At 46.5% G+C, this 15,692-nt stretch overlaps 1 protein-coding gene and 1 pseudogene across 1 annotated transcript; one reads left to right on the plus strand and one right to left on the minus strand.

The window, feature by feature from the left end:
* The first annotated feature begins 3,403 nt into the window (after window positions 1-3,403).
* LOC122639099 (disease resistance protein L6-like) lies at window positions 3,404-3,916 on the plus strand. Its single transcript, XM_043831933.1, has one exon. It carries the CDS (start codon window positions 3,404-3,406, stop codon window positions 3,914-3,916), a length of 513 nt encoding a protein of 170 aa, XP_043687868.1.
* Window positions 3,917-13,716: 9,800 nt separating this feature from the next.
* LOC122639326 lies at window positions 13,717-14,210 on the minus strand (annotated as a pseudogene).
* Window positions 14,211-15,692: the final 1,482 nt, after the last annotated feature.

Consider the following 15,692-nt stretch of genomic DNA (forward strand, 5'->3'; position numbering starts at 1 on the left):
TCTTAATTAAAAATATGGAGCATTTTCTAATAGGTACTACAACTAGGTGGGAGAGGGGGAATCTGAAGAGAGTGTGCCTATGTAGATCACTCAACGTACACTCAGAGTGGCATGCAGCCCTGCTGACTTAATATATAGAAATTATATTATTTATCACGATTATATTGAATTTATATTTAACAATGATAAAATAAACCGAGCTTAAGGAAATTAAACATGTAGGACATAGGTGAGTAATTATTTTTTGCACTCCTTATGTTTGATAAAATTTTCCGCCATTTATAGCATTATTGGATATGCATTAGCCAGTCAGTGGTCAATTGAATATGGAAAGGATAGGTGTTTGTTGGTGAGGAGCATTTTTAATCAGAAAATATATGTTGGATTAGTAGGTTAGACGGAAGATTAAAAGCTTGACCTGAATCCACTCTCTCCACCACCTATCAAAGACAACTAGGTCAGAACTACAAGGATTATATTTATTTAATTTTAGGGAAAAAGAATGCCACCCGGTTGCATTAGAGACGTTGTCCCTGCACCTAAGCACAGGGTCGTGCAAAATAGCTGTTGCATTCCTAGTCATTTTCGGGGTTTTAGGGGGTGCGATGACGATCATTTCTCATGCCCTGTGTCAGGACACAGAGAGGTTGTGAGTTGTGCGATCGGATGGCATTCTCTTTCCCTTAATTTTATCTTTAAAGCTTTAACCGAACACCCAATTAATACCAAAAGAAAAAGAACAAAACAAAACAATTTTCCACTCATCACCCAAAACATAGAAATATATGGTGTCAGTTTTGATGCATTCTATGGGAGGAATTCCATGGATGAGATGTCATAATGATTTCCCATTACACGAATGTTTGAGTTACCCTCCCCATTGTTTTAGGAGTTCCATCCGAACTTTAAAACCCAGAAGTGAAGAAATTCTCTTTTTACGGTCATTGAGGGAAAACTCGATCCAAAAAAGACTGCAACTGGCAGAAGATTCATCTTCTTTTTGTTTTTCAGGGGGAGGAGGAGTGAGCACGCTGCCAGCTCCAGGCACGATGGCAGCCTGGACCAATGGGCGGGTGGCATAGGGAGGAGCATGGTGGTCCTTTCCAAAGGGTTGGGAGAGAGACAAACACAGCCTGAGCACCTGGCAGCATGCCCAGACTCTCTCACTGTGGGCCTGAGAGCTCGGCATGTGGAAGTTGCGACATCCAACAGTGCTGAGCTCGAGGAAAGAAAAAAAAAAACTGCCTTGCCTCAAGCTCGCACCGTTGGATGAAGATTCTTCCATGTCGTGAGCTCTCAGCCTGCACTGCAGAGGATTTTAATCCCCTAAGAGGCACCCAATTCTATTCTACATTTATGTGGGTTACGTTAGGATTTGAGAAGTCCCAGCCTGAGGTTGGCTGTGTTTAAAAGGACTTGAGACATTAGTGCATCACAGACGCCCCAACCTTACCATAGCCGAATTTATACAAGTATAAAATATATACATGTGTGGACATGTAAAATTTCGATCTAAACAGAGTTTGCCAAGTTGCAAGATAGAGGTTCGGAAATTTAGGACTATGGAAAAATTTATAGTAGAGATTGGAGTATCATAGTGCATGGGCATACATGGAATGCTTGTCAATACATGAGAGAGTATTTGATTGAATTAGTCTATGAAATTTGACAAATGACTAATCCAGATATATACTTTCTATCCAATGGTCATAACTACCACATGATCATTCTATGTGGGATAACCAAGATGGGTGGGCCATTGATAATCTTATCTTAGTGGACTATTATAATGAGATTTTCCTTGCTTTTAAATAATTGATAAGGTTGGGGTGGTATCCTAATTTTTTTTTTGATGGAAATTCAGTGTATTCTAATTGTTCCCGGAGGGACATAGGTTGGACATTTGCTTAAGACTTAATTTTGATTTCAAATAAATAAAAGAAAAAAGCGAAGAGGTCATATTAGTTCAGAGGGAGGTCCCTTAGGCGTGGCTCCTCTCTAGACATTGAAGCCCAAAGTCCTCCAGTGGGTCTTACACCCCACAACTCTCATCCTCTCCTCTGTACTTTTTCTCACAAGTTCTCTCCAATTACTGGACAAGATCCTGATACATAGACAGTGTCTATGATGCGCTCGTGATATCTGAAGCATTCGAGACAAACCATGGACTGAAAAAATAATCTAACGGCTCATCCATTGCCCGGATCAAGAAAATATTTTCTAATAGGAAAGGGAAAAAAATTCTTTCTATTACAAACTTGAACTACGATTACACTTGTATTACCCTAGAAAGGATCCCTTTTATAGAATTTTCTACAAGACATTTTTCAATGGGTAACAACAGCTCCCACTTTTTTCAGCATGCTTGTTATGCCTAGTTAATCTCTGTATTTGTCAAGCTTGGTGTAAAACCAAGTCCTTGATGAACATGTTAGCAACTCGTTCTTTTGTTTTAACTGATTGCATTATAATTTTCTATGGATGAACTTTTCTCGAATGAAGTAATAGGTACTTCCACGTGTTTGATCTTAACATGAAACACATGATTTAATGTCAATCATATGGTAGAGTAGTTATCACAATATAGCGATAGTAAAATTTTTTGTAGCTAATATAATCATTCATTAATTGCATCAACCAGTGCTCTCTTGTATTGCGATTGTTACTGATCTTCTACGTAATGGTAAGTGGTAACACCTACAAATTTAAGTCATTATTACTCCCTTTTTTTATTTTTTTAGGTAAAAAAATACCCTCAACGGTTCCTAACCCTCTTTTTCACAGCTGCCTATAGCGGCTTATGCGGTGCAGGCTGGGCCATGTATGCAATGACCGCCTTACTCCTGCTCGGGCAAGGCATTTGAGCAGGGATAAGGCGGTTTGCACATGCGGGTCAGTCTATGCCGCTTAGGCCGCTATAGCAACGTGCCATAGTGGATCTGATCCCTCTAACACTCATCAAATCGCAATGATCGCGATCGGACCCTGATCTTCTATGGCGCGCTGCTTGGAGCTGTGTGTCCAGTGCAAACTGGGTGTCATGCAAAATGACCGCCTTACCCCCGCTCGGGCAAGGGGGTAAGGCAGTCATTTCACGCAACACCTAGTCTGTGCCGGACACGCCGCTCCGGGCAGCGCGCCGTAGGAGATCTCGATTGATTGCGATCACTATGGCTTAACCCCAAAAATAAAAAACACTATAGAAGGTCAATTGTCAATGAATACAAGTTGCTATGGCACGCCGCACGGCATTACCATTAAAAGAAAGGGAACATCTGCACATGCGCAGATAAGACTTTTTAATAACTTCGTAGCAAAAACAGAGCTTCTCAACTCTCAAGTCTAACAAGAAAAACAAGAGGGCTCCCTGCCTCCCCAATATCTCTGCAACTACTGCAAATTTATGGCTTCATCATCATCAGGGGCTACTTCTTCATCAGCTTTCTCCCGCCGTACTTCTTCTTACGATGTGTTTATTAATTTCAGAGGTGTAGATACTCGTGAAAACTTTATTAGTCTTCTTTACGATACTCTAAAAAGGGATGGAATCCATGTCTTCATAGATAGCGAAGAACTTTGGGAAGGAGAAGAGATTTGCCCTTCGCTTTTAAGAGCAATTCGAGGGTCCAGAATCTTTATTCCTGTCTTCTCTCAACACTACGCAGATAGCAAATACTGCCTATTGGAACTTTCTGAGATATGGGCATATCATCTTTCCGACGGTCAAACCATTTTGCCCATATTCATCGATGTTGAGCCACGGGATGTTCGAAATCAGAGCGGAAGCTTGGAGGTACCATTTCAAGAACACCAGAGGAAGTCTGAGTCTGCTATTGTAGAGAATTGGAAGAATGCTTTGACAGAGGTAGGGAAACTAAAGGGTTGGACTCTCAAGGGAGATGCAAAAATTAAGTAAGTCTCTCTCTCTCTCTCTCTCACACACACACAAACTTATTCCCAAGCTAGTCTCCACAATCATCGTTTTAACTTTGGGGCTTTTCTTCTTCTTCTGGCACTGAATTGCGGTTGCAGAGAAAATTGTACAGAATATTGAATTTTTAGATAAAATGGACTGTGGGTGCAACTTGGAACCAAAAAACCTGAGTCCAGACCAGGGTTTTAGTAATCGGGAGCGGTGGTCTCGGTCTCTGTCGATACTGATCCGGATCAATTCGTATCGGTCTGGATCGGCTTTGTTTTCATCAAAAAATTAGTTTTTTTTCCCGTATTTTTACCCTTGTCCGTACCGATCCATTGTTTTCACTATTTATCATTTTTATTACTGTTCTTTTCATTTGAATAAGGTTGGACTCTGTAATTGGCTATTGATGTTTTAATTTTGGTTGAGTTTGATACAGGGCGCTTTCACTATCTGGGTTTTGTAATTTGCAGTTTGATTTTGTCGTGTGTTGTAGCCATTTTTTTCCTAATTTTTTTGGAGGATGAGATTTGGTAACATTGTATCGCTTTCGATTGATTTTCACTCTTGAACAATAGAAGGGTTTTGTTTCTATCTTTGACGTAATTTTATTAAATCTGATTTGGGTTTAAGTTGTTGGGTTGTGGGGAAGCTGGGGGTGGGGGTTAGGGGAATGGAACAGAAGGAGGGTGGAGCGAAGTGGTGGGGGTTGGGTTAGAAGGAGGAGGAGGGGGAGGTGGGGGTGGGGACTGATGTGGGTACCGTTAGTTTTAAAATTAAAATTAACTATTTACAACGGTAAAATTAAAAATATTTTAAAATTTTTTTGAGTAATCTGATTAATTGAAATCCGATTTAGGTTTAGATACCCCAATCGTAATATATGAAACATCAGGTATTTAAGCTACAATTTGTCATACGTTAGATGCCCTAAGTGCGCATCGCAAAGCTATATTTTTTATTATTTTTCTCTTATATCCTAATTTTGTGAATCTCATATAAATGATATTTTTTGTCTAAACAACCACAAGTAGTATGAAACAAGGTTGGGCTACACCACAAGGCCAAATTGGGAAAATCTTGTTATAATCAGAGTTGGTGAAAAAAAAATGTTATAAGTTTATAACACTGATGAGGCATAAAACACCCCACCTATCGGAGGCTGCCACGTGGTCGACCCGACCTCAGTCCGATAACCGAGTTGGGCCGAGGAGAAGATTGGGCCGACCCCATCTCCGATAAGTCACCTGACAAAGCCAGATTTAAGCGAGCTAGCCGGTGGCTGAGGCCGAGCTCATGGCCGAGACCAACCTCTCGGCCCGACCCCGTCTGTCGACCCCCTGGGCCGACCTCCGAGGCCGAGCCCTCCTCCATTGAAGCTCCCATAGCACCCCACCGGGATCTCCGGGCCACGTCAGCACAACCCGAGGATCACGGGATAAGGATCGAGCCACGATCCCAACGTAACACGGAATCGCACTCTACATGGACTCTTACCTTAATAAGAGTCCGACCCCAAAAATAACTCTCCACTCCGCTCTACGCGAGAGAACCTTCCGAAAGAAGGACTCCTACCATACTAGGACTCTTCCAACCGTCTCATCTCCTCCTCACTATATAAATACCCAGGTATGGAGCACCATTCCTCATCTTGCTTTTTACTACGCAGTTACGCTGTCGCGTTGGAGACCTGACTTGAGCATCGGAGAGTCCTAGGCCGGAGCCACACCGGCCCTCTTGTGCTCATTGCTTGGTTTTTGCAGGCTCATCCACGGGCGAACCAAGTACCGGAGGTTTTCACACGCAACAGATTTGGCGGCTCAACTCGGCTCGGCTCTACGCCGGCCACCATTTTGCTGCAAGTTTCTCTCTGCACGTATCGGAGCTGGAGGGGGCGCGGCCCGTGGTTGGCCCATCAGCCCGCCTCGGGCCATCCGGTTTATGAAGGTGCGCAGCATCTCGTTGGTGTGGAGCACTGCAGCACCGCAAATCCATAACCTCGTCGATTATTTGCGGGCCGGGTCCAAACTCTCCAAGCAAGGGTGGCGGTGCTGGTAGGCCATTCCCGGCCCAAGCTTGGCTCGGCCTGCACCTGCTAGCCGCGCCGTGGTTAGCGCACCTCCCCATTCCCACTCTCTCGGTGGGGAATGGTACCGTGATGGGCTGCGCACCACCCGCCCTAGGGGGTCTTCTGCTTATCCCCGCCGAGAGGCTTCGGGGCGGTGATCGCCTCGTGCCTCGCATAACGGGTTACGGCTCCTCCGTGCGGGAAGTCGAGCCCGAGATCTCGATTTCCGAACTCGAGCACTTTGAGATGACTCAATACCGAGAAAAGAGAATGCAATGCCGACTCCTTGTCCAGGTTGGCGGAGGCCGACCTCCAATATCGAGAGCCGACAAGATACATAGAAATATTGGAGAAGCCCTCCTTACAAGAAGAAAGCGTAAAGCACATTGAAGAGGAAGGGCCGACCTGGTTGGACCCCATCACAACTACTTGGAGAATAACCGCTCCCGGGAACCAAGACGAAGCAAGGAAGGTCAAGATCCGAGCTTCCAAGTACTCGATGATCGACGGAGTGCTCTACAAAAGAGCAATCTCGGCCCCTCTTCTCCGATGCCTGGGACCAAAGGGGGCCGAGTATGCATTGGCCGAGGTGCATGAGGGAATATGCGGGAGTCACATGGGTGGCCGAGCTCTTGCATACAAGATACTTCGGCAAGGATTCTATTGGCCAAGAATGCAAGAAGAGGCCATGAGATACGTGAAGACGTGCGAGAAGTGCCAATTGTTCGCGCCAATCCCAAGCCGACCAGCAACAAAGTTGACCTCAATGCTGAGCCCAATCCCATTCGCTATGTGGGGAATGGACATTCTCGGAGATTTCACCCCGGCATCGGGAAACAGAAAGTACGTGGTAGTAGCGATCGATTACTTCACCAAGTGGGTCGAGGCCGAGCCCCTTGCCACCATCACTGAGAAGAACATGGAGAAATTCTTCCGAGATAAGGTCATCTACCGGTTTGGGCTACCGAAAGTTCTCATCACTGATAATGGCACGCAATTCAACAACCCACCCTTCTGGGAGTTCTGCGAACACTTCGATATTGACTTCCGACCCATCTCACTAGCTCATCCGCAAGCAAATGGACAAGTAGAAGTGTCCAACCGAACATTACTCGCCGGCATTAAGAGAATGTTAGATGAAGCCAAAGGGAGATGGGTGGAAGAACTCCCAAGTGTCCTATGGGCATATCGGACGACAGTAAGAACTCCAACCGGGGAGAGTCCATTTCGCCTCGCTTATGGGACCGAAGCCCTCGCCCCGGTTGAAGTTATGGCCTCATCATACCGAGTGCTCAACTTCGATGAGAAGACCTATGAAGACGGGCTGAGAGCCAACCTTGACTTCCTCGATGAAGTCTGAGAAAATGCCCTACTCCGGAACGCGACGTACAAACAGAAGACGGCAAAGTACTATGACTCAAAGATAAAAGAGCGGCACTTCCGTTAAGGGGACCTTGTTCTCAGAAAACTCAGCGCATCTCACCGAGGCAAGAAGGAAAGTTAGCACCAAATTGGGAAGGCCCGTACATAGTCTCCAAGCAAATTCGCCGGCACGACGCTGCGACTCGGGGCAAGAAGGTACCGAGACCTTGGAACTCGGAAAATTTGAAGAAGTTTTTTCAATAATCGAGCATGCTTGTATTCGGCTTCAGCCCGACATTTGATTCAATAAAGTCTTTCTCCACCACTTAACGATTTGCAAGCTCCTAAGTCAAAGTCATAAGACCGGTTCTCATAGACTGCCGACTCAAAGACCGACCTCATAGGTCGGCACCAAGTCGTAAGACCGGTCCTCATAGACCTGGCCGACCTCAAAGATCGACCCTCATAGGTCGGCAGCCAAGCCGAGTCGTAAGACCGGTCCTCATAGACCTGGCCGACCTCAAAGACCGACCCTCATAGGTCGGCAGCCAAGTCAAAGACCGACCCTCATAGGTCGGCTGCCAAGTCGTAAGACCGGTCCTCATAGACCTGGCCGACCTCAAAGACCGACCCTCATAGGTCGGCAGCCAAGCCAAGTCGTAAGACCGGTCCTCATAGACCTGGCCGACCTCAAAGACCGACCCTCATAGGTCAGCTAAGCAGTCGTAAGACGGTCCTCATAGACTCGGCCAACCTCTCAAGAGCAGACATCCCCCTTCGGCCGAGCCTAACAAAGTTCAAAACTAAGCTAAGGCATTACGCTCGGCCAGGAAGGATGCTCGGCCACGCGTCCGCTTATATGATAGCCTCTCCAATTGGACCGAAGGGAACGGCGAATTAACCAACCAAGGCGAGGATCACATTGACCTCGGGCATGGCATGGCATGGCCGAGCCGCCGACCACATGAGGCATGGGTAAAAAAGAGACAAGTTCCTAAGCTCGGCAGCGAAACGACTCGGCAGTTTGGCCACAAATAGAACAGAATACACAAGGAAAAGAAGGCTAAGGGCGCCGAGTTAAAATACTCAGACAAATTTTGGCAAAAATAAATTGTTTCATTCATTATAAGGCGACTGATCGGCACGGTTACAAAATGGGCAGTCCGGCCCCAAAAAAAAAAAAAAAAAAAAAAAAAAAAAATTGCATCTCGGTCTCCTCGGCGTTGGACTTGGAGGCGACCTCGGAAGTGTCCACGGCGGTAGGCTCGGCAGGAAGGTCTTGTGGTCCAGCTTCTATAGGGAAGACGTCGGCCGGAGCAGGTTCCTCGAAGGGCAGAGCCTGGGTGACCTCGGCTCCCTCCTCATCTCCCAACTCCCGGCAAAGGTAGTCGCATCATCATCAAACGGAGAGATTGAGAGCAGTGGTACGCCGCCTTGATCTCGGCCAAAAGCTCAGCTCGTCCTGCCTCGAAACCTTCGGTGTAGGGAGGCTTCCTAATCTCATGGCACACATCAGCATACTCCTCCGATTGAAGATAGTCGTTGACCGCCCCGTTCTGAGCCGTAGCCAGATCTTCCTTGGCCTTCTCCTTCACCTCGGCAAGCTGAGCCTGCCCGAACCTTCTCTCTCTGCCTAACCACCTCGGCCTGAGAGCTCTCCACTTCAGCCTCAGCAGCAGTGAGCTTCTCTTGGGTCTCCCGACGCCTCTGAACGGCATCCTGGGCATCCTGATAAGCCTTCTTGCACTGGACGTCCAAGGAATAGTTCTCGGTCAGGAGCCGCTCTAAGCGGAGCATAGTCTCCACTGCCTTGGCGAAGCCCTACAAAAAAGCACGAGAACAAAAATCAAGACAAACTACACAGATCATATCTAATCACAAAAGCCGACAAGGAAACTTACCATGTTGAAATCTTGAAATAGAGTGGAGAGGAGCTCGGGTCGACAGCGCCTCGAGCTTCTCCTTGTCGGCTGAAGCCGACTGCATCAAGCCATTCTTTGGCGTGAGCGGCCGACGTCAAAGCCGAGTCCCCTGGGAAGAGACGCCAGGTTGGCCTCACAGGAACGTTGTTGGCTGAGGCCCTCCCCAAGATGTATCGGGAGATGTTGGTGGGAGAAGCCACGCGGAAGGCCACCACTCGTCAAATTGACCGAGAGCTTCGACGCTTGATGTCTCTGGCGGGCTCCTCTCGCTTTTCGGCCTTTCCCCTTCCTCGGAGACCGGTGGGCCGTATTCTTCTCGGCCTCAAGGCCGACCACAGATCCGATGGCCCCGGCATCACGGCCTTGCCCTTGGGGGCCTTGGAGGACTCGCCCCGGGGCTTCTTCTCTGCATTTTTCTTCTTTCGATCCGCAATGGTCTCGGCCCTTAGCCGAGCTGTATCCATAGGGGGAATGTGGCCGACCACTGCAAAGAAACCGAGAAAATAAAAAATAAGTCAGAAAAGGAAAAGAAAACCAAGTAATGGGGTCAGCTCAGACAACAGAGACGGGCTCGGCTCGGGCTCCTACCAGGGGTCATATGCCACTCAAGAAACCCCTCATCCCGAAGTTAGAGGACATGAAGGGCGGACGCTGGAGGATCAGTCGAGCGAGGTCATCTCGTTCTCGGTCGGGGTAGTACCCTATTGACATAGTTCAGTTCATCTCCTTCCACTCGGTTCGAGAGGGTTGTTGGGAATGGAAGCGAAGAAAAATGAGGCTTCCAATACTTATTGAAGGTCAGCGTGTCGACCAAAAATTTGTGGCTGCCTGAGCCGCACTCTTCCCGATCGGCGGCAGAAGTAGTACCACCCCTTCTCGAGAGACTTCTTCAAGAAGAAGAGCCGAGAAAAATGTGCCACGCTCGCACCTCGGCCCATCTCGCAGAATAAGGCGTAGAAGCGGTACACGGCCAGCCAAGAGTTCGGCACCACCGACCAGAGACGGTGGAAGTGGTCCAAGATCCGGTCCACCAGCCGAGAACGGGGAGCCCGAACGCATACTTGAAGGGTGTCTCGCATGCGAGCCACCTCGCAGGCCTCGATGAAGCAGTGCCATCTCCCCGAGGTTAGGAACTCAGAGCTGAATGTCCTCGGGGATGGCATAGGTCGTCCTCAGATAGTCGAGGTCGGCCTCCGTGATCGTGCTCGGAATGGTGCCGACACTGCCTTCCTCGGGCTCAGGGGCGTCAGCAGACGAGCTGACCGAGCCAACCCCCACCTCGGACGAATCTCCCTCACTTGATTCCTCATCGGATGAGGACGACCCAAAGTTCTCGGCTCGGTCTGCGGCTATGGATTGGGCCACGTGGTCAAACTCCAGGAGTAACGGAGGCTCGGCCACCTCGGCCTGACGAAGCTCCACTACATTGGGCTCATCTGAGGTCGAGCCCAACAAGTCTATGGTGGGAGAACGAGCAGGGAGCTCTCGGCTCGGACTCATACCCTCTGCCGCCCTGGCGAACAGCTCGCCCATGGGACTACTACCAACTGACATACTGGGCGGAGAAGACTTACTGGTTGAAGAAGAGCTGAGCGCGAACGAAGCAAAGGCCGAGCTGATCACGAACAAGTAAACACCAAGCGCTACCGAGCTGAAGAATGCAAGCTTGCCAAGAAGTCAATAACTTGAAGCAGTGAGGAATGAATAGTTAGGAGTCGCCTATTTATAATCCTTGGGTTTTACTGATCCAACGGCCGACCAGAGCTCAGCATGATTCAACGGTCCAGATCAAAGGACGTTTCGAATTCCCGAGCCTGCCATAATGACTCTGGCGACGTGGCATCGACACCCAACCGTCGGATCGTGCAACGTCAAATCCGTAGCAATAAATAAGCTCGGCTCAACCGCAAGAATCTTCCAGACAAGCGACCAGGAAACTTCACTCATCAACGCCGAGCCGACCCCTGATGAGTGGGGGGGCCTATGATGAGGCATAAAATACCCCACCTATCGGAGGCTGCCACATGGCCGACCCAACCTCAGTCCGATAACCGAGTTGGGCCGAGGAGAAGATTGGGCCGACCCCATCTCCGATAAGTCACCTGACAAAGCCAAATTTAAGCGAGCTAGCCGGTGGCTGAGGCCGAGCTCATACGGGTCAGCCATAGACTCCTAGCCGAGCTCATGGCCGGGACCAACCTCTCGGGCCGACACCGTCTGCCGACCCCCTGGGCCGACCTCCGAGGCCGAGCCCTCCTCCATTGAAGCTCCCATAGCACCCCACCGGGATCTCCGGGCCACGTCAGCACATCCCAAGAATCACGGGATAGGGATCAAGCCACGATCCCAGCGTAACACGGAATCGCACTCTACATGGACTCTTACCTTAATAAGAGTCCGACCCCGAAAATAACTCTCCACTCCGCTCTACGCGAGAGAACCTTCCGAAAGAAAGACTCCTACCATACTAGGACTCTTCCAACCGTCTCATCTCCTCCTCACTCTATAAATACCCAGGTATGGAGCACCATTCCTCATCTTGCTTTTTACTACGCAGTTACGCTATCGCGTTGGAGACCTGACTTGAGCATTAGAGAGTCCTAGGCCAGAGCCACACCGGCCCTCTTGTGCTCATTGCTTGGTTTTTGCAGGCTCATCCACGGGCGAACCAAGTACCGGAGGTTTTCACACGCAACAAACACATATTTCTTTCACACGTCAAAACAATACAATGGCAAATTACTCTTAAATAATTTTGAATATCCTCTTTGTGGAAAGGTTATGTGCATTGTATATAGTGCACGATCGTGCTTTCAATCGTTGGATGGGCACAACTGTGTATGATACACGACCCCTCACCCCATCCAATGATTTGGTGCACGACAATGCCAATCAAAAAAAGGTTATATGTTCTAAATATACCTATAGACATTTCATTCAAATAATCCATTTTTAAAACTATAATTTGATGGATCAATGCCAACTTAAATAATACCAGTCTTTTTTTTTTTTTTTTGGCTATTCGATTGCTTGATTCAGTTTTCTACAATACGGGTAAAGTTGATGAAGTGGACATAACTCCTCTTAGGTTCCCTACCCGGTCAGGTTCATAGGTTCCTCTCATAGGGGGTAAAAAATAACGACCTCACCCCCTGCCCGAACACACTGACCGGGTGGGGTGAGGTCATGATTTCTGTCCTCCCTATGAGAGGAACCTATGAACCTGACCGAGCAGGGAACCTGAGAGGAGAAAAATTCCAATTTATTCGTCTCAGTTTAACAAAGTATGGGTAAAGTTGATTAGTTATCAATTTATTCTCCTCTTGAGGATGACTACGGTTTTATAAACTATCCAGCACATCAAGATGTTCATGACTAACCATTTTCTTGTATAAAGAAGATCGTCCGAATTGCTCATTTAGGTTATATTTTGGCTGTGTTTGGTATGCGTTTCGGAATGCATTCTAAGTTAATTTCACGTTCTCGGGCAATAAAACAACTATTTTTATTATCCGAGACTAATCGAATTAGAATGCATTCGAAGAATGTATACTAAATGGTACCTTAAGCTGTGTTTGGTATGCATTCTAGGTTGCTTTTGCATTCTCAGACCATAAAAACTACTATTTTTATCCCAAACGCATCTTTAGTATGCATTCCTAATGTGAGAATGTTGATTGCCATTCTGAAAATATAGAGTGTGAACACTGTTTTGGTACATATTTGATTAAAAACGTATTATTTTTTCCCCAAAATAATTAGGTTTGTCATCGATCATGTCATGGGTTATGAAAATTAACATCACCTAATTCAAGAATGAAACAGAGATTATTAGAAGCCATAAGTTAAGGAACAAAAGAGTAAAATAAAATAAAAAAGAAGGAAATTTTCCACTGCAACTCGATAAGGAGTAGAATCTGAGAATCCTCACCTGATTCAAGTATTCCACAATTCACCTTCCCTACTTCTGCCTGCCCCTACTGGCGTGTACACCCCACACACAAGTAAGGCAAAATGTATCGCTTTACCTCTGCCCGAGCGCCTTACCCCCACTGGGGTAAGGCGATACTTTTCATCGTGCTTGTGTGTAGAGGCGCACAACAGTATCGGACAGGCGGAAGTAGAGGAGTCGGATCCAATACTCGACGGCTCAAATATGTAAAAAAAAGAAAAGAGCAAAGGATCTAAAACTCAAATAGCAACAAAAAGGAGCTGACAGAATTACCACATGTGAATCGTGAAAAGGGTTCCTTAAACTGTGATCAATTAATTTTAGTGATAATGTTTGATTTTGATAAGCTAAATAATTCTATTGAATTATTACAAAAGCTTATAAATCAAACTATATATGCTAATGAAATGAAGTACAATAAAAAGAAAGTCCGTTAAGTATAATATAATATTGAGACTTATCTTTAAAACAAGGTTGTGGTTTTTACTGAGACTCACCCATTTACGTCGTCCTTGAGAACATGTCCCTTCAGATTCCCTACCACTCGCAAAGCTTCCCTCCAACTCTCTACAATATGGGGTTCAAATTTCTTCTCATGTTCCTGAAAAGGTCCCTCAAAACTTCCAGTCTGATTCCGAACATGAGATATCTCAACGTCGAGGAATACGGGGAGGACCATTTGACCATTGGATTGATGGCATTGAAGTATCTTAGAAAGCTCAAGGAGGCACCATTTGCTTGAAGCGTAGCCTTTGGAGAAGACAGGGATCGAGATTTTGGAGCCCTCAATGGCTCTAAGGAGGGCTGGGCCAATGGCTAGCTTCTCCAGTCCACAATTCTTCATTATCAATAAAAATATTGATTCCTTTGTTCTTCAGAGCACAGTGAAGGAAACCAGTGAAGTTTGTGCGAGTGTCTTCACCCCTGAAGTTGAGAAAAACATCGTAATTGGAAGAGGAGGAGGATGCCTCGATCAGTTCCGCCATGAAGCTGTTTCACTTGCAATAGTATGATCGTTGCAGAGATGTTAAAAAGGAAGGGGCTTTCTTCTTATATATACTGCAGCTTGAGTGTGCTAAACGCGAGGCAGTAGACTATATTATAGCAGTAGACTTCATCAGCAGTCTTCTTGGCGACCAAATTGATTCCATGAGGAAAGTGTCCAATGCAGATCGTCTACGGCCCAGCTGCCCGTAACAGCCTGTGCGGCGCACACTGTGCGTTGTACGCAATGATCGCCTTACACCCTGGTCAGCTTCTTGCTCGAGCAGGAATAAGGCGGTCATTGCACGCGCAGCCTTGTCACGTCGCACAGACTGGTACGAGCAGCTGGGCCGTAAGACATCTGGATCTGAAAATGTCAGACAGCTTCTAGGAAGAGTCAAATAAATTGTGAAAGCACGGGATCCGACTCTTCCCCACTACACTTGTGTGCCGGACGGTGTTCGGTGCACATCGTGCAACTGGGGGACTTCGGGTTTTGATCCACAACATTGCACATATCCCGATGCAGTGGCATATGGATGGAGGCTTCCCCAACCGAACAATGTGCGCTAGACATCGCCCCGCGCGGGAGAAGAGCTCAATCCGAAAGCGCGTGGGTTCCAATTATGGAAAGAAAAGCCTGACGGACACTTGATGTCAGTCATCGGTCATCGCTGAGGCGTGCTGCTGGAAATTATGGTTTCCTTGAAATTTAAGTTTGGGATTATAGGATAGCTTTGTACGGTGATGGAATGATAGCCTTTATCGTCTCGACGATTATTATATGGTTGTAGTGATAAAAAGGGGGGAAAAGAGAGAACAAAATCTGTATGACCATGAGAGTTTTTTTTTTTTTTTTTTTGATGAGTGTATGAACATGAGAGTTAGACTCATACCTTTATGGTTTTATTTATATGGATTGGACCAATTGAGAAAAAGGAATTTTCATCTTCTCAAGCGCGGTGCATGGTATTTGTATATCCGATGGTATCCATGAGACTAAGAGGATGAACTTTAAAGATACACTACCCTGAGAAAAACCATCTCAATGATCTAGCTTAGATAATCTCACCCAATTTTTTTTTGGCAAGTAGATAGTCTCATCCAATTAATACTATATGTTTTGTGTCCTAAATAAAGGGAAAAGTACTTGTACACCCCTGTACAATGGCTCGAATGCTTGATACATCCAACTTTTCAACCAATTACTTATACCTCATGAAACCTAACGGTGTTAGTCTACTATTAATGGTTGAATGGAAAAATCCAATTTAGCCTTATGAGTTATTCAATCGAAACTTGTGAAATTAAAATGACCAACTTACCCTTTAAAAGTTTTAACCTAAAAATTCAAATCAATTCAATCCGTTGCCGAAGGTAAAAGAAAGGTCTTTTTACCCATTTAACCTTCTAGGATTGGTGTGTGGTCTGTGTGATTAAACTTTCATCAAAAAATCTTTTACCCCAACTATCATTTACCCAAAA

The sequence above is a fragment of the Telopea speciosissima genome, chromosome 9 (genome assembly GCF_018873765.1).
Source record: "Telopea speciosissima isolate NSW1024214 ecotype Mountain lineage chromosome 9, Tspe_v1, whole genome shotgun sequence".
Taxonomy (NCBI): Eukaryota; Viridiplantae; Streptophyta; class Magnoliopsida; order Proteales; family Proteaceae; genus Telopea; species Telopea speciosissima.

What these genes read in the sequence shown, in the direction of transcription:
- LOC122639099 (XM_043831933.1), top strand. Translation starts at nt 3,404, where the DNA reads ATGGCTTCATCATCATCAGGGGCTACTTCTTCATCAGCTTTCTCCCGC.